Source organism: Bombina bombina, chromosome 12, assembly GCF_027579735.1.
Source record: "Bombina bombina isolate aBomBom1 chromosome 12, aBomBom1.pri, whole genome shotgun sequence".
Lineage (NCBI taxonomy): Eukaryota > Metazoa > Chordata > Amphibia > Anura > Bombinatoridae > Bombina > Bombina bombina.
The window spans coordinates 144,354,605-144,374,625 of NC_069510.1; the positions used below are offsets into that span (position 1 = coordinate 144,354,605).

At 40.9% G+C, this 20,021-nt stretch overlaps 1 protein-coding gene across 1 annotated transcript; it reads right to left on the minus strand.

Annotated features, from left to right (window-relative positions):
* Positions 1-1,567: 1,567 nt before the first annotated feature.
* ATP6V1G1 (ATPase H+ transporting V1 subunit G1) lies at positions 1,568-19,703 on the minus strand. Its single transcript, XM_053696199.1, has 3 exons — positions 19,503-19,703; positions 15,765-15,865; positions 1,568-2,074 (listed from the first exon to the last, which is right to left on the minus strand). Exons 1-3 carry the CDS (start codon positions 19,582-19,584, stop codon positions 1,901-1,903), a joined length of 357 nt encoding a protein of 118 aa, XP_053552174.1. The 5' UTR covers positions 19,585-19,703; the 3' UTR covers positions 1,568-1,900.
* Between the last annotated feature and the right edge of the window lie 318 nt (positions 19,704-20,021).

The following is a 20,021-nucleotide window of genomic DNA, read 5'->3' on the forward strand; positions in this document are numbered from 1 at the left end:
TTGTCATTAGTGATTCTGCATTATTGCGGCGCCTTCTTCTGCTTTATTTTTTTGATACTGTTTCCGTTGCTCATCAGCCTAATTAATCCTGTGGAGTGAGCAGTCGCATCTGTCCCACAATAGGACGTCTTTGATCTTCTGTAAACCGTGACTCTGGTATTTGTTCTTTTTTCAATATTAGCTGTGCTATTTTAGCCTTTATCACACAGAACACTTATATGGTTGTACATTACACGCTGCCTGTAGATCATACGCATTGTTGCACATTATATATATTTTTGGGGCGCTTTATCAATTGTTAGGCGCATCCAGCTCATATATTTATATATAATTTCTAATATAGCCACGTTTGCTTGATATAGCTCTTAGGATTCACATGCGCTTACTCATTTAGATCATTACTGGGCTATATTTTACTGACTGTGTTATTAGTTAACTAGCTTGACTGAAATTTGGTGCCACATTCTCACAACCTAGTGTCTGCGACATCTCACTTGTTATCTACATGAAGCGATTATTCTCATCTCTTTGGATACCTGACTAATGTGCTGATACATCTTACTGGGTGGTATGTTATTCCGCTTAGTCTTATAGTTTATTTGTACTCGCAATATTTCCCACTTAGCATTTCCCAGGGTCCACAAATGGCTCTATAGAGTGTTAAAAGGACACTGAGCCCAAAATTTTTCTTTCGTGATTCAGATAGAGCATGACATTTTAAGCAACTTTCTAATTTACTATTATCAAATTTTCTTCATTCTCTTGGTATCTTTATTTGAAATGCAAGAATGTAAGTTTAGATGCCAGCCCATTTTTGGTGAACAACCTGAGTTGTTTTTGCTGATTGGTGGATAAATTCATCCACCAATAAAAAAAAAAAAAAGTGCTGTCCAGAGTACTGAAACCAAAAAAAAAAGCTTAGATGCCTTCTTTTTCAAATAAAGATAGTTTCCAACCCACTATATCAAGAACAGAAGGCTAGCAGTCCATGAAAAAAGCCCCCCATTCCCCCCCCATTTTTTTTTCTTTATGATTTTTCGAAATCTAGTGTGGCTAAAGAAAAATACCTCAAAATAGATACATGTGCAGTCATCGTGTACCAAATAAAAATATCCATCAGAACAAGCTACCTCTGTGACTGCGGGTACGCAAACATTCACAGAGGCAAAGCTTGAGGAATTTCTCCACCGTCAGAAAAAGCTACCCTATAACTCCACATGCGCTGTCTGAGGTCACAACATTCCAAAGATATTTGTGTTACAGATTTGGAATGTGGTGACATCAAATAGCGCATGCGCTAGGGTAGCTTTTTCTGACAGAGGATAAACATATAGAAATGTATGCAGGTTTTTCATATTTAGGTCTACGTAATCGGGAGAAAATCAATTGGGAAATATTCTTGCACACAAAAGCTCATACCACATGGTAAAGAAAAAGAATAAAGTGCAATACTGAGGAAGACGTCCACACAGCCTATTGCATTTGTTTCTGGAGACTTTGTTAATGTTAGAACATAGACTTTTATTAAGATTTATTTTTTTATGTATATATTACGAAAGACACAAACTACCAAACTTAAGAAAATTTATTTCTAGAAACAGAACAAAAACTGGAGAGGGAAGCAACTTAGCCACTAGAACAGGAAGAGATGCTCTGATTCATAACCAATCACAGGCTTTATTTCCCCTTCACCCATTCCTATCTGATTCTGGGGAAGGCTTCTCTTTCACAAGTATTAACTCTTTCATTCCTAGCGTTACTGACCCATAGCACAAACACACTCCAATTTACTTGTCCTAAAAAACCCTCATCTTAAGTTAAAGAGCTAGTTCTAATTATATTGGAAAACATAAATAATGCATAAGATGAGGGCTAGACTGTTCAGAGCTCATAGCCAGCATTAGCCATTGAATCTGTAGTTGATGTGGATCTCAGGCTTAATTTCACACACGAGGGACAGCACACTCTCCAGGACAGCCTCTCTGTTGTTCTTGTAATTCACCTGGATGATAGACATCTTCTCAAGGGTCTCTTTTTCCACCTCTTCGGAACAACTTCCATGGGATCCCAGTGCCTAAGAAACAAGACAGATCACATGACCCAATGACCTACGCACACAAATAGACACACCTTTAACAGCGTCACAGAGCCACCAGGTCCCTTAGTATGACCTCAGAGTAGACAAGCTAAACATTTACAAAGAACTGGGGGGAAAAGCACAGAAAAATCATTGGTAAAGAAAAGGTTTTTATAATTTAGGAACCACACAGAATACCAAAGACAGGGAAACCTTTATACAATGATTTATGCAAGAACATGAACTCCAGCCCTAAATGATTCTGGACCGATCAAGGGTGAACAAAACAGGACACACAATAGGAGTAGATTTACCATCAACAACCATTAATGGGGAAAGCAGCGGAAAAAAAAAAACAAGAACAAAAAAACAAAAAAACTTTTATGTAGTTATCAGAAGCCGACTCACTGTATAGCCCTCAACAGCCTAATGAATATATATGAGTATAAGGAGCAATTATTATCAACTCTTAAATCACTTATAAAATTGCATGCTCTGAATCTGATAGTAAACTCTGAATCTGATAGTAAACTCTCCCCTATTAAAAAAATAATAATCTGGAATGTTAGTGATATTTTAGTTAAGTTTCATTCATCAGTTGTAATGAAGATGCTAAAATTTACTATTTAATATAGTTATGAAATTCAAATTCCCTGTGCTCCGCCCCCCCCTTCAAATGTCAATTTTTCTGTGAGCTAAAGGTTTGAATTATTATCCAATCATCTCTCTCTCTACAAAATAACAATACACAACCTACTTACCACCGTGCCTTTTAAACTAACCTAAGTGATACAGTTCCAGGTCAACACCTGTGATAGCAATCAGCAGGTGTAGACCCACACTGCCCTCCCAGTGTATGCGACTACCTAATCATACAAACATATTAACTAAACGTGAACACCAAGTGCCCTATCTTAATAAAAGAATCACATAGCAATAATGAATACATAACATTGCTCATAATAGGTTAGAGGAGCAGAAAAGAACATTTTGGGAAACTGTGATATCAGTCCCTGATAAGCCATATGTGCTTTAATCTGTTTACAGCCTATGGGTGGTTGCCATAGCAACCAAAACTAGCAACAATGGCCCCCATTACTGGGAAAGGCTTGATATGGCCAATCAAAGGTACTGCAGCATGAATGAGCGCCTAAAGTGTGCCAATACAGGCTATTTTTGCCAAAGCTCCTAAGTATGTGTCTTAGTAACAAGAACTAACATGAGAACCAAGTGGAAACTTAAAGAAAAAAAAAAAAAGGAGTAAATAAAAAGGATAAGCAGAGAACAAAGACAAAAAAAAAAATCTTTTAGTTCTATGACCCTCCTTATACATGTATTTACACTTAGTATCTGTGTTTGTCTTTGTTCTCTGCTTATCCTGTTTTATTTACTCTTTTTTTTTATTTAAGTTTCCTCTTGGTTCTCGTGTGTATCTCCTGTGAAAGGGCAAATTTCTGGCAACAACAGCCTCTTCTTGGCACTGAGCCTTTGAAAAATGAGTTAAAAGAAGAAAGTACTGCATCACAAGATGTAAAATCATGTATGATAATGGTGTTCGCCTCAGTCTGTATGGCGAAATATAGAACACGCAATTTAAAAGGGACACTGAACCCACATTTTTTCTCTCATGATTCAGATACAGCAGCAATTTTAAGCAACTTTCTAATTTACTCCTATTATCAATTTTTCTTCATTCTCTTGCTATCTTTATTTGAAAAAATAGGCATCTAAGCAAAGGAGCCAGACAATTTTTGGTTCAGGACTCTGGACAGCACTTATTTAAAATTGCATGGTCTATCTTAATAATGAAAGAAAAAATTTGGGTTCAGTGTCCCTTTAAGGATATATTTCAGTTCCCTATCAGCGCAAAGCAATGATAGATAAGAAAGTGTGTATTTGTAGGTCGGGCTGTGAAATTATGCCTACTACTAATGTATATTGGTGCACTCAGGAGCGCGCACGTGCGCCTAGGCGAATGCAGAGTGCGAAAAAGTTTTTCGGATTTGCTCAATTAGGCGCAGATTGCTTTCATAAATATGTGTATGCGTTGTTTAGCCCACAATTACAGGCAAATTGCTTTGATAAATCTACCCCTAAGTGCTCAGGAGAGCACAAAACTAGTCAGGATATTTGCCTGCCACGTACCTTTGTTAAAAAGCAAGTTACAACTGATTCATTATACTCCATTTAAAATATCACTAACATTCGGGATCTGATTTTAAGAAGGGGAGAGTTTACCATCACTTTAACGTTTATTTTCATTTTACTGTCCCTTTAAGGCATGCTATATAATTAATTTTAAAAGGAAATTAATGTATACTGACAAGTTTCGTTAATATTACTTTTCTTTCAAATTAGTTAGTGCAGTGTTTTCACAAAACGAACATCCATGTTCAAAATGTATTGCACCGCTAATTAGACCATTAAGCGAGTACCCCTGCTTGTCTTTCCCACAGTACACTGTGTATATATTGTTTTGCATGTTCCTTTTAATGTATAATAAATGGGCTGCATGCCCCTTAATAAAACAAATGTATATGTCTGATGTTATTCAGCACCTATTTCCAGCTAAATTTAAGATGCAGGCGATTATGTGACCACCAGCCAAGGCAGCATCTGTAGTATGAACGGATTTTTACTTTTTAAACTAATACCTCAAAAACAGTTTTCAAGCAAATTATTAGACAGTCTGACTTTACGAGATAATAAAGTCCCACTTAAGGATCATTATTTTGTCTCAGTCCAGGACCTAAAGGCTCCCTCTCTAACAACCTTTAAAGCACTTTTCCTACTCTATATTATAGCTTCACCCAGATAACAAGTTAAGCGCTAAACCCGGGGGGGGGGGAGATAACGCAAAAAAAATGAGCGGTATCGCACTCTCCATAGCACTGTCATTACAAGTTACAAAAAAAACCTTGTGTTGTGCGATATGGTGCGTTAAGCTCCATGCCACACAAAAGCCAAGTCCTGACTTGACGTGCTCATGCACATTTTCCCCCATAGACATCAATGGAGAAAAAGTGTTTGTTTTTTTCCCTAACACCTGCGATTGCGGAATGGCGATTGCTATAATGCAACCCCCATTGATGTCTATGGAGACAAGAAAGTTATGAAAACACCTAACACCCCAACATAAACCCCTAGTCTAAATACCCCTAATCAGCCACCCCCGACATCACCAACACTAAATAAAGATATTGACCTCTAATCTGCAGCCCTGACATTGCCAAGACTAAATAAACCTATCTATTGGGTTCTTGTAAAGCGGGGCTATTCACCCGTAAGGGTCTCAAGGTGCTGAGGGTTGCAGTTCAGTCGAAGAGCCAGGTCTTGAGGTCCTTTCTGAACTTAGTTAGGGCGGTAGCTTGTCTGAAGTGCAGCGGGAGGGTGTTCCAAGTCTTGGCTGCCAGGTGAGAGAAGGATCTGTCTCCCGCTGTGGTTTTCCTGATGCGGGGGATGACCGCGAGGGCTTGGTTGGCCAATCAAAGTTGTCTGCCGGGGGTGTAGAAGGTAACGCGGTGGTTCAAGTATTCGGGACCGATGTTGTGGAGGGCCTTGAATGCATGGGTGAGAAGCTTGAAGGTTATTCTTTTGTTGATGGGGAGCCAGTGCAGGTCCCGCAGGTGTTTGGTGATGTGGCATTGACGAGGGACGTCAAGGATTAGTTTGGCCGAGGCGTTCTGGATGCGCTGTAGTCTCTTTTGGAGCTTGATGGTGGTGCCGGCGTAGAGTGCATAACCATAGTCCAGTCGGCTGCTGATGAGGGCGTGAGTGACAGTCTTTCTGGTCTCGGTTGGGATCCATTTGAAGATCTTTTGCAGCAGGCGAAGTGTGTGGAAGCATGCAGAAGAGACGGCGTTGATTTGCTGGTCCATGGAGAGCGATGCGTCCAGGATGACGCCTAGATTTTGTGCATGGTCGGTGGGGGTTGGAGGGTGTCCGAGGGCTGTGGGCCACCAGGAGTTATTCCAAGCGGATGTGGTGGGACCGAGGAGGACGACGACTTCGGTCTTGTCTGCGTTCAGCTTTAGGCAGTTGTAGCTCATCCAGGTGGAGACTGCTGTCAGCCCTTCGTGGACGTTTCTCTTGGTGGTGGTGGGGTCACTGGTGAGTGAGATGATTAGCTGGGTGTCGTCGGCGTAGGAGACAATGTTGAGGTTGTGTCGTCGGGCGATGGCGGCGAGAGGGGCCATGTAGATGTTGAATAGGATGGGGCTCAGCGAAGAGCCTTGGGGTACACCGCAGCCGATTTCTGTGGGCTTGGAGGTGAAGGGTGGGAGTCTAACTTTCTGGGTTCTGCCGGTGAGGAAGGAGGTGATCCATTCCAGGGCTTTGTCGCGTATGCCGGCATCGTGTAGTCGGTTGCGGAGGGTGAGGTGGGAGACCGTGTCGAGTGCTGCTGAGAGGTCTAGGAGAATGAGGGCGGCGGTCTCTCCTCGGTCGAGTATGTCATCTGTGGCGGCAAGGAGGGCGGTCTCAGTGCTGTGGTTGCTCCTGAAACCGGATTGGGAGGGGTCCAGGGTGTGGTTGGCTTCAATGTAGTCAACGAGTTGCGCGTTGATGGACTTAGATGACTTTGGCCGCAAAGGGGAGCAAAGAGATTGGGCGGTAGTTCTTCGGATCATTGGGGTCAGCCGTGGGTTTTTTCAGTAGGGGTTTTAATTCTGCGTGCTTCCAATCATCCAGGAAGGTGCCGGTTTCGATGGAGCAGTTGATGGTGCTGCAGAGCTCGGGGACGATGGTGTCACCCGCTTTGTTGAAAGTGTGATGCGGGCATGGGTCTGAGGGTGCTCCGGAGTGGATCGATCTCATGATTCTGATGGTGTCCTCTGTGGTGAGGGGGCTCCAGATGGTCCGTGGGGGGTAGGCGTTGTTGGTTGAGTTCTGGGGCGCGAAGCTGTCAGATGTCGACGATCTTGCGGTGGAAGTACATTGCGAGGTTATCGCAGAGGTCCTGGGAGGGCGGGAAGTCGATGGTGTCGCTGTTGGGATTGGAGAATTCCTTGATGACTGTGAATAGCTCCTTGCTGTTGTGGACATTGGCATTGATTCTATCTTGGATGGCTGTCTTCTTGGTGGTTTTGATGAGGTGGTGGTGGGTAGTGATGGCTTCTTTGTAGGCTGTTTTATTTGAGGGGGTCTTGCTAGATCTCCAGGTCCTTTCCAATCGCCTGCAGTGGTGTTTGGAGTCCTGGAGGGTAGGGGTGAACCAACTAGCCTTGTTGGTGGGTTGGCGGTTGGACGGTTTCTTGAGAGGGGCGAGGGTGTTGGCGCAGTCTGTGAGCCAGTGGTGGAGGTTGCGGGCGGAGGAGTTGGCATCTGTGGAGGAAGCTTAGGGGCACTTGTTCAGGGTGGAGTGCAGTTGGTCTTCGGTGATGTTGTTCCAGTTTCTGGGTGGTGCTGCCGGAGGTGTGTTTGTTGAAGGAAAAGTGTATGCAATGGTGGTCGGTCCAATGGAGTTCGGTGATGTGGTTGACTGAGATGTGGTTGCCTGCAGAGAAGATAGGGTTGAGTGTGTGTCCGGCTAAGTGGGTTGGGGAGTTGACGAGTTGCTTTAGTCCGATGGTTCCAAGGTTTTCTAAGAGGTTGGCAGTGTTGTGGTTGTCTAGGTGGAAGTTGAGGTCACCGAGGAGGATGTAGTCTGTTGAGGGGAGAGCGTGGGGTGCGATGAGGTCGGTGATTGAGTCACAGAAGGCAGGACAAGGTCCGGGAGGTCTGTAGGATGAGGGTGCCACGATATTGACCTCTAATCCGCAGCCCTGACATTGCCAAGACTAAATAAACCTATTAACCCCTAATCCGCCGCTCACCCACATCGCTAACACCTAAATAAAGTTATTAACCCCTAAACCACCACCCCAACACTAAAGTTATTAACCCCTAAACCGCTGCCCCTAAATAAGTTATTAACCCCTAAACCGCCGCCCGGCAGCACAAATACTAAACGAAACCTATTAACCCCTAAACACCCACATTGTGACTACGTAAAATAAACTATTAACCCCTAAACCCAACACCCCCTAACTTTAAATTAAAAACTTACAATATAACTACCTTCAAATAAATTTAAAAAAAAACAAAACAACTTACCTGTGAAATAAAAAAAAATCTAAGCTTAAACTATAAATAAACCTAACACAACTATTTTAACAAAAGAAAAAAAAATTAAAAAAAAAAAAAAGAAAAAACCTAAAATTCCAAAATTTAAAAAATCCTAAAAAAAAAAAAAGAAATTATCTAAAATTACGTAAAATAATTTTTTTTTTTCTAAGATTACAAAAACGAAATTATTCTAAATAAACCTAAATCTAATACCCCTTTAAAAATAAAATAGCCACCCCAAAATAAAAAAAAACCTTACCTAACAAGCTACCAGTAGCCCTCAAAAGGGCCTTTTGTAGGGTATTGCCCTAAAGAAATCAGCTCTTTAAAACCCCCCCAAAATAAAAAAAGATCTAACTAAAATAAACCTAAGCTACCCATTGGCCCTAAAAGGGCATTTGTATGGGCATTGCCCTTAAAGGGACAGTTTACTCATTATTTCTCCTCTTCAATTTGTTCCCAATGATCAACTTTATTTGCTTGCGTTCATTACATTTTGTTTACAAGTATTTCCTTTACCCTTATATTGGCAGTTGAAATAGTTAATTTAGCCTGTGGTATCCTCACCTATTCTGAAAGTTTCTGGCCTAAGGTCCAAGCTATAGATAAGCTGTGTAAATACAGCCAGAAGAAGAAATTACACACCCAGTGGGGTATAGAAGAGATAAGGTAATTAAATGTTAATTTTCCATTGTTCTCTCCAAGTATTGATCTTTGGTTTACGGACAGATAAGATAAAGAAGCAGGTATGTGTACACAATGTGATAAAGTAATGAGATCTGATTATACCTACAGATATAAGATAGACACATGTATATGTACACAGTGCGATACAGTAATGAGATCCGATTATACCTACAGATATGATAGACACATGTATATGTACATAATGTGATACAGTAATGAGATCTGATTATATCTACAGATATAAGATACAGACACATGTATATGTACACAGTGTGATACAGTAATGAGATCTGATTATACCTACATATATAAGATATACACATGTATATGTACACAATGTGATACAGTAATGAGATCTGATTATACCTATAGATATAAGATAGACACATGTATATGTACACAGTGTGATACAGTAATGAGATCTGATTATACCTACAGATATAAGATAGACACATGTATATGTACACAGTGTGATACAGTAATGAGATCTGATTATACCTACCGATATAAGATACAGACACATGTATATGTACACAATGTGATACAGTAATGAGATATGATTATACCTACAGATATAAGATACAGACACATGTATATGTACACAATGTGATACAGTAATGAGATCTGATTATACCTACAGATATGAGATACAGACACATGTATATGTACACAGTGTGATACAGTAATGAGATCTGATTATACCTACAGATATGAGATACAGACACATGTATATGTACACAATGTGATACAGTAATGAGATCTGATTATTCCTACAGATATAATATAAAGACATATGTATACAGTAATGAGATCTGATTATACCTACAGATATAAGATACAGACACATGTATATGTACACAGTGCGATACAGTAATGAGATCCGATTATACCTACAGATATAAGATATAAATACATGTATATGTACACAATGTGATACAGTAATGATATCTGATTATACCTACAGATATAAGATAAAGACATGTATATGTACACAGTGTGATACAGTAATGAGATCTAATTATACCTACAGATATAAGATACAGATACATGTATGTGTACACAATGTGATAAAGTAATGATAAAGTAATAATCTGATCTCATTACTGTATCACATTGTGTACATATACATGTATCTATATCTTATATCTGTAGGTATAATCAGATCTCATTACTGTATCACACTGTGTACATATACATGTGTCTATCTTATATCTGTAGGTATAATCAGATCTCATTACTTTATCACACTGTGTACATATACATGTGTCTTTATCTTATATCTGTAGGTATAATCAGATCTCATTACTGTATCACACTGTGTACATATACATGTGTCTGTATCTTATATCTGTAGGTATAATCAGATCTCATTACTGTATCACACTGTGTACATATACATGTGTCTTTATCTTATATCTGTAGGTATAATCAGATCTCATTACTGTATCACACTGTGTACATATACATGTGTCTGTATCTTATATCTGTAGGTATAATCAGATCTCATTACTGTATCACAGTGTGTACATATACATGTGTCTGTATCTTATATCTGTAGGTATAATCAGATCTCATTACTGTATCACACTGTGTACATATACATGTGTCTGTATCTTATATCTGTAGGTATAATCAGATCTCATTACTGTATCACACTGTGTACATATACATGTGTATTTATCTTATATCTGTAGGTATAATCAGATATCATTACTGTATCACACTGTGTACATATACATGTGTCTGTATCTTATATCTGTAGGTATAATCAGATCTCATTACTGTATCACAATCTGTACATATACATGTGTCTATCTTATATCTGTAGGTATAATCAGATCTCATTACTGTATCACACTGTGTACATATACATGTGTCTGTATCTTATATCTGTAGGTATAATCAGATCTCATTACTGTATCACATTGTGTACATATACATGTGTCTGTATCTTATATCTGTAGGTATAATCAGATCTCATTACTTTATCACATTGTGTACATATACATGTGTCTGTATCTTATATCTGTAGGTATAATCAGATCTCATTACTGTATCACACTGTGTACATATACATGTGTCTTTATCTTATATCTGTAGGTATAATCAGATCTCATTACTGTATCACACTGTGTACATATACATGTGTCTGTATCTTACATCTGTAGGTATAATCAGATCTCATTACTGTATCACACTCTGTACATATACATGTGTCTGTATCTTATATCTGTAGGTATAATCAGATCTCATTACTGTATCACACTGTGTACATATACATGTGTCTTTATCTTATATCTGTAGGTATAATCAGATCTCATTACTGTATCACACTGTGTACATATACATGTGTCTTTATCTTATATCTGTAGGTATAATCAGATCTCATTACTGTATCACACTGTGTACATATACATGTGTCTGTATCTTATATCTGTAGGTATAATCAGATCTCATTACTGTATCACACTGTGTACATATACATGTGTCTTTATCTTATATCTGTAGGTATAATCAGATCTCATTACTGTATCACACTGTGTACATATACATGTGTCTGTATCTTATATCTGTAGGTATAGTCAGATCTCATTACTGTATCATACTGTGTACATATACATGTGTCTTTATCTTATATCTGTAGGTATAATCAGATCTCATTACTGTATCACACTGTGTACATATACATGTGTCTGTATCTTATATCTGTATGTATAATCAGATCTCATTACAGTATCACACTGTGTACATATACATGTGTCTTTATCTTATATCTGTAGGTATAATCAGATCTCATTACTGTATCACAATCTGTACATATACATGTGTCTGTATCTTATATCTGTAGGTATAATCAGATCTCATTACTGTATCACACTGTGTACATATACATGTGTCTGTATCTTATATCTGTAGGTGTAATCAGATCTCATTACTTTATCACACTGTGTACATATACATGTGTCTGTATCTTATATCTGTAGGTATAATCAGATCTCATTACTGTATCACACTGTGTACATATACATGTGTCTTTATCTTATATCTGTAGGTATAATCAGATCTCATTACTGTATCACATTGTGTACATATACATGTGTCTGTATCTTATATCTGTAGGTATAATCAGATCTCATTACTGTATCACATTGTGTACATATACATGTGTCTTTATCTTATATCTGTAGGTATAATCAGCTCTCATTACTGTATCACATTGTGTACATATACATGCTTCTTTATCTTATATCTGTCTGTAAACCAAAGACCAATGCTTGGAGAGAACAATGGAAAATGAAATTTTTATTACCTTATTTCTTCTATAACCCACTGGGAGTGTAATTACTTCTGCTGGCTGTGTTTAGCTCGGACCTTAGGCCATAAACTTTCAGAATAGTCTTGGATATCACAGGCTAAATCAACTATTTATATATTATAACTGCAAATATAAGGGTAAAGGAAATACTTAAACAATAAAGGGACATTAAACACTTTGAGATGGTAATATAAAATTATAAATTGTATATATAAAACAGCTCTGCAATATACTTTCATTATTTATTTTGTCCTCTTTGCCTGTAATTCCATTCTGAAATTGTGAGCTTTTCAGTTCCTGTTAGAAATGGAAGTGCAGAACACTGTTAAATCCAGCACAACCATTGGCTGCACACTCTAGTGACCTATTTATAACTGTCCCTAATTGGCCACAGCAGAGAAAGTAACACAAGTTACAACATGGCAGCTCCCAGTGTTTTATAGACACTAAAACTTTACACTTATTTTGTCACTTTTTAAACAACTAATGAAACTTTAAAAATACATCTACATGTTAGTCATGGACTAATCTTTTCTTTGAATGCATCACTCTATCTAGCATGTATTTAGTGTTTAATGTCCCTTTAATACACTCCAGAAGGTAAAGTGGATCATTTGGAACAAATTAAAAGGGGAGCATTTTTTTGAGTAAACTGTCCCTTTAAAAAGGGCAATCAGCTCTTTTGCTGCCCATTAAAAAAATAAAAAAAGCCCTAATCAAAAAAACAAAACAAAACAAAAAAAAATAAAATAAAAAAAAAAAAAAAAAAATGTACTCACCGTTCCTGAAGTCCGGTCATCCATCTTCTTCCAGGCAGAGCAAAGTCTTCATCCAGAATCCATCTTCATCCATCGCGGGTCCATCTCCTTTCTTCTTGCCGTAGGTGCAGAGCAGTCTTCCTCGCTGGTGGCCCGGGGAGGTCCTCTTCATGTGATTGTCCGCTGCACACTGAAGATTGAATGCAACGTACCTCTTTTATATTGGGGTACCTTGCATTCCTATTGGCTGAAATTTTCAAATCAGCCAATAGGATGAGAGCTACTGAAATCCTATTGGTTGATTTGAAAAGCCAATAGGATTTTAGTAGCTCTCATCCTATTGGCTGATTTAAAAATTTCAGCCAATAGGAATGCAAGGTACCCCAATATAAAAGGGGTACCTTGCATTCAATCTTCAGTGTGTGGCGGACGATCACATGAAGAGGCCCTCCATGTCGCTGAAGACCACTCCGTGCCTCAAGACCGCTCTGCACCTCCAGAGAAGAAGATAGCCCCGTGATGGATGAAGATGGATTCACCTGGATGAAGAATTTGCTTCGATTGAAAGAAGATGGATGTCTGGACTTCAGGAATGGAGAGTATCATTTTTTAGGGGTTAGTGTCAGGGGTTTTTTTTTGTTTTTTTTTTAGATTAGGGTTTTTGTTTTTTAAATGGGCAGCAAAAGAGCTAAATGCCCTTTAAAGGGCAATACCCATACAAATGCCCCTTTAGGGGCTATGGGTAGCTTAGGTGTATTAAAATGAGGTCTTTTATTTTGGGGGTTGTTGTATTGTTAGGGGGGACTTTGTAATTTGTTTTAATAAAAAAGGAGCCGATTTCTTTAGGGCAATGCCCTAACAAAAGGCGCTTTTAAGGGCTATTGGTAGTTTATTTTTAAATTAGGGTTTTTAGTTTTTTTTATTGGGGGGGGGGGGGGGGGCTTTTTTGTTTTTATAGGGGTATTAGATTAGGTTTAATTTTTTTATTTTGGATAATTTTGTTTATTTTTGTAATCTTAGATTTTTTTCTTCTTCTTAATTTTAGACTGTTTTTTGTAATGTTAGTTTTTGTAGTGTTAGGATTTTTTTAATTTTGTAATTTAGTTTTTTTTTATTTTTGGTATATTTTATTTTGTTAAAATAGTTATGTTAGGTTTATTTATAGCTTAAGCTTAGTTTTTTTTTTATTTTACAGGTAAATTTTTATTTATTTGAAGGTAGTTATATTGTAAGTTTAATTTAAAGTTAGCGGGTGTAAGGTTTAGGGGTTAATAGTTTAATGTGGGTGTTTAGCCGTTCAGGGATTAATAGGTTTATTTTGTGTTGGCAATGTGGGGGCGGCAGATTAGAGGTTAATAAGTTTATTTAGGGAGTAGTGATGTGGGGGAGGCGGTTTAGGGGTTAATAGGTTTATTTAGTGTTGGTAATGTGGGGGGGGCAGCAGATTAGGGGTAAATAGGTTTAATATAGTATTTACAATGTGGGGGGCAGTTTAGGAGTTAATAGGTAGTTCATGGGTGTTAGTATACTGTAACATTTTTGTTATGAGTTTTGTGAACCATTTTTGTTTTGCAAAAATGTTAACTACTGGCCTTTGATCCCGGAATGGATTGATATGGTATAGGCTATAACGCTAGCGGAATAGCCGGACCGCACAACCTGTAATCCGGGTAAAATGAATATTCCACACTCAAAAGCCATTTTTTGAGTGTGGAATGTTTTCGTTGTGGTATAAGCTAAAATGCTAGCGTTATAGATGTGCTGCGCAACTTGTAATACGGGTGACCTGACTATTCTGCGTGCAAAGGCCAATTTTTAAGCGGTATAGCCGTACCGCAACACTTGTAATCTAGCTCATAGTCTTTTAAAAAAACGAAAATAAATTCAAGATCATGGGGCACAGCAGGAAAAGGGCGTTAAAAAGTCAGACAGAGCATTGAAGTAACATACTGTGAGAGATAACCAACTTATAAAAAAGGTATGCGTAACAGAATTTTTATAAAATGTGGATTTCAGAGTCACCTTAAAGGAACACTAAAGTCAAATTTAAACTTCCATATTCTGATAAAGTATACAATTTTAAAACAACTTTCTAATTCACTTCCATTCCATCAAAATGTGCAAAGCCATTTTATATGCAAACTTTGAGGCTCCAGCTTCTACTGAGCATGTGCAAGAATTAACAGTGTGCGTATATGCATTTTGTGATTGGCTGGTAGCTGTCACATGATGCTTGAGGAATGAAAATTGAACTAACTGAAATTTGTCAGAAACCCCCCCAAAAACAAAAAAACAAAAACATACTACTCCTTTGAAATTCAGAATAAGTGCATTGACTTTGAATTATGCAATTCTACTGTATTTAAAGGGAAATTAAACCCAACAATTTTCTTTCATGATTCAGATAGAAGAAAATTGTATAATATTTCAAAATTGTATGATCTATTATCAATTTTGCTTCATTCTCTTGGTATCCTTTTTTGAAGGAGTGCCAATGCACTACTGGGAGGTAGCTGAACACATTAATAAGTCAATGATAACGGGTATTTAATTGCAGCAACCAATCAGCAGCTAGCTCATGAGCCTACCTAGGTATGCTTTTCAACAAAAGATACTAAAGGAACAAAGCAAATTAGATAATGGAAGTATGTTCTATCTGAACTAGGAAAGATTGGTTTTCATGTCCCTTTAATCAATATCTCTGATAAAGACAACTTAACCATCACTTGCATTGGAGAGTCAATTCTGAGGGGCACAACCGTTAGTAATTAGAAAGCTTTAATGTGAGTGTATTGCACATGAGCACTGGGAGGTTACTCACAGCAGCTTCCTTGGCCTTGAACTCCTTCTCACGCTGCAGCCGATACTGCTCAATCTCAGCCTGTGCCTCCTCCTTGGCCTGCTTCAGCCTCCGATTCTTCCCTATAATGGTAGGGACCAATGAACACCACAGAGAGAAGAGTAGTAATAGGGAAAACAAAAAACATGGCCATAAATAGGAAGAGAGGGAATGGCCAGGGTATCACATACAGTAAAGGAAGACAGTGGAATAATGTACTATAAATGAGATAATACAGGAAGCTAAGCACATTACAGTAGGAGATTAACAAGGAACAGACAACAGACTGACGTACAACTGCAAGGCTCTCTGTATGATACACACCCCTTGTCACAGTCTATCATATATTCATTGTCACACACAAGAACCCCTAGCACTTCCCAGCTTCTGTCACATGCTGTGCGCTCAAGCAGCCTCCCTGATCTCAGTCATTTGCACATATTGTGCCTGCTCTGAGACTACCTCTGCAACCAGTTTCCCACTGTGGCACATGCCCTGTCACATGTAATGGGCATTCTATCTCAACCAACCGTAGCAGCTCTTGTTTTTCTGTCTTTGGAACGCATATTACCCTCTAAGAACCAAGCAGGTGACTCAGGTTTTCTGTCTCGTGTTCCCCATGTCTCCTGTCTTACACTACTGGTGCCTGTCAGCTGCCCAATAGGCGTCTCATGTTCCTTACACTGTCACACAGTAAGTCTGCTTAATATCAGCCATGGCTCCCTCTCTCTCTGCATCTCTAATACTTCCTGGTCTCTGTCATTTGCTACCTCTGTTTTCTGAGACACTCACCCTCAACATCTCACATTTTACAGTTTACGTTCCATAAATAGTCTTACACATGTGGTCTTGCATACAAATATATTGTCTCACACTAGCAGACGCAGTCTCTCGTACACGGAGTACACAGCCTAAGACCATCATATACAAGCATAGGCAGCCTCACGGTCACATACAGACCCTCATACACACGTACGCAGCCTCACGGTCACATACACCGCCTCACGGTCACATACAGACCCTCACACACACGTACACAGCCTCACGGGCACATACAGACCCTCACACACAGCCTCACGGGCACATACAGACCCTCACACACAGCCTCACGGGCACATACAGACCCTCATAACACAGCCTCACGGTCACATACAGACCCTCATAACACAGCCTCACGGTCACATACAGACCCTCATAACACAGCCTCACGGTCACATACAGACCCTCATAACACAGCCTCACGGTCACATACAGACCCTCATAACACAGCCTCACGGTCACATACAGACCCTCATAACACAGCCTCACGGTCACATACAGACCCTCTAACACAGCCTCACGGTCACATACAGACCCTCATACACAGCCTCACGGTCACATACAGACCCTCATACACAGCCTCACGGTCACATACAGACCCTCATACACAGCCTCACGGTCACATACAGACCCTCACACACAGCCTCACGGTCACATACAGACCCTCATAACACAGCCTCACGGTCACATACAGACCCTCATAACACAGCCTCACGGTCACATACAGACCCTCATAACACAGCCTCACGGTCACATACAGACCCTCATAACACAGCCTCACGGTCACATACAGACCCTCACACACAGCCTCACGGTCACATACAGACCCTCATAACACAGCCTCACGGTCACATACAGACCCTCATAACACAGCCTCACGGTCACATACAGACCCTCATAACACAGCCTCACGGTCACATACAGACCCTCATAACACAGCCTCACGGTCACATACAGACCCTCATAACACAGCCTCACGGGCACATACAGACCCTCATACACAGCCTCACGGGCACATACAGACCCTCATACACAGCCTCACGGGCACATACAGACCCTCATACACAGCCTCACGGTCACATACAGACCCTCATACACAGCCTCACGGTCACATACAGACCCTCACACACAGCCTCACGGTCACACACAGACCCTCATACACAGCCTCACGGTCACATACAGACCCTCATACACAGCCTCACGGTCACACACAGACCCTCATACACAGCCTCACGGGCACATACAGACCATCATACACAGCCTCACGGGCACATACAGACCATCATACACAGCCTCACAGGCAGATACAGACCCTCATACACAGCCTCACAGGCAGATACAGACCCTCATACACAGCCTCACAGGCAGATACAGACCCTCATACACAGCCTCACAGGCAGATACAGACCCTCATACACAGCCTCACAGGCAGATACAGACCCTCATACACAGCCTCACAGGCAGATACAGACCCTCATACACAGCCTCACAGGCAGATACAGACCCTCATACACAGCCTCACAGGCAGATACAGACCCTCATACACAGCCTCACAGGCAGATACAGACCCTCATACACAGCCTCACAGGCAGATACAGACCCTCACACACAGCCTCACAGGCAGATACAGACCCTCACACACAGCCTCACAGGCAGATACAGACCCTCATACACAGCCTCACAGGCAGATACAGACCCTCATACACAGCCTCACAGGCAGATACAGACCCTCATACACAGCCTCACAGGCAGATACAGACCCTCATACACAGCCTCACAGGCAGATACAGACCCTCATACACAGCCTCACAGGCAGATACAGACCCTCACACACAGCCTCACGGTCACACACAGACCCTCATACACAGCCTCACGGTCACACACAGACCCTCATACACAGCCTCACGGTCACACACAGACCCTCATACACAGCCTCACGGTCACATACAGACCCTCATACACAGCCTCACGGTCACATACAGACCCTCACACACAGCCTCACGGTCACATACAGACCCTCATACACAGCCTCAAGGGCACATACAGACCCTCATACACAGCCTCACGGTCACATACAGACCCTCATACACAGCCTCAAGGGCACATACAGACCCTCATACACAGCCTCACAGGCAGATACAGACCCTCATACACAGCCTCAAGGGCACATACAGACCCTCATACACAGCCTCACAGGCAGATACAGACCCTCATACACAGCCTCACGGTCACATACAGACCCTCATACACAGCCTCACAGGCAGATACAGACCCTCATACACAGCCTCACAGGCAGATACAGACCCTCATACACAGCCTCACAGGCAGATACAGACCCTCATACACAGCCTCACGGTCACATACAGACCCTCATACACAGCCTCACAGGCAGATACAGACCCTCATACACAGCCTCACAGGCAGATACAGACCCTCATACACAGCCTCACAGGCAGATACAGACCCTCATACACAGCCTCACGGTCACATACAGACCCTCATACACAGCCTCACAGGCAGATACAGACCCTCATACACAGCCTCACAGGCAGATACAGACCCTCACACACAGCCTCACGGTCACATACAGACCCTCATACACAGCCTCACAGGCAGATACAGACCCTCATACACAGCCTCACAGGCAGATACAGACCCTCATACACAGCCTCACAGGCAGATACAGACCCTCATACACAGCCTCACAGGCAGATACAGACCCTCATACACAGCCTCACAGGCAGATACAGACCCTCATACACAGCCTCACAGGCAGATACAGACCATCAAACACACGTACGCAGCCTCAGGGGCAGATACAGACCCTTATAAACAAACCTGTATACCCCCTTACAGACATATATAGTGTCTCGCTCACACATGTACACAGAGGATACTAACGTTTCCGAGCTTCGCCCACTCTCTCCGCCGCCCGTTTCTCGGCTTGGAGCAGCTGCTGGATACCGGCGGACTGGCTGGCCATGACTGAGTCTGACTAATTGACTTACTGACAGCAGCAACTAGTGATGATCCTCAGCTGATAGGTAGATCAGTATCACGTGACAGCCTAACTTTCCGTTCTAACCTCATAAGCTCCACTTCATCCTGTGATACCAAAAGCGACCAGCTGATCTCTGCGTCATCATTCACGTGACCGAACTGCCCCGCCTATCCATGGTTACCACGTATCCTACAGTGTACTGGCGCTTCCTGTATATGGTGTGTTCAAACTCATTCTGTACAAATCTGTATGCACCCCTTATACCCAGCCAAGTATACCCATAGACTGGCTCATATACACAACTACCCACATATTGTATGCACACATAATCCTATACTCATGGTACATACACAGCCATATACCCACATATTGTATGCACACATACTCCTATACACATGGTACATACACAGCCATATACC

What these genes read in the sequence shown, in the direction of transcription:
- ATP6V1G1 (XM_053696199.1), bottom strand. Translation starts at nt 19,584, where the DNA reads ATGGCCAGCCAGTCCGCCGGTATCCAGCAGCTGCTCCAAGCCGAGAAA. An exon ending in AGTGGGCGAAGCTCGGAAAC is followed by an intron (nt 15,866 to 19,502) that starts GTTAGTATCCTC and finishes CTACCATTATAG; the next exon opens with GGAAGAATCGGAGGCTGAAG. An exon ending in TCAAGGCCAAGGAAGCTGCT is followed by an intron (nt 2,075 to 15,764) that starts GTGAGTAACCTC and finishes CTTGTTTCTTAG; the next exon opens with GCACTGGGATCCCATGGAAG.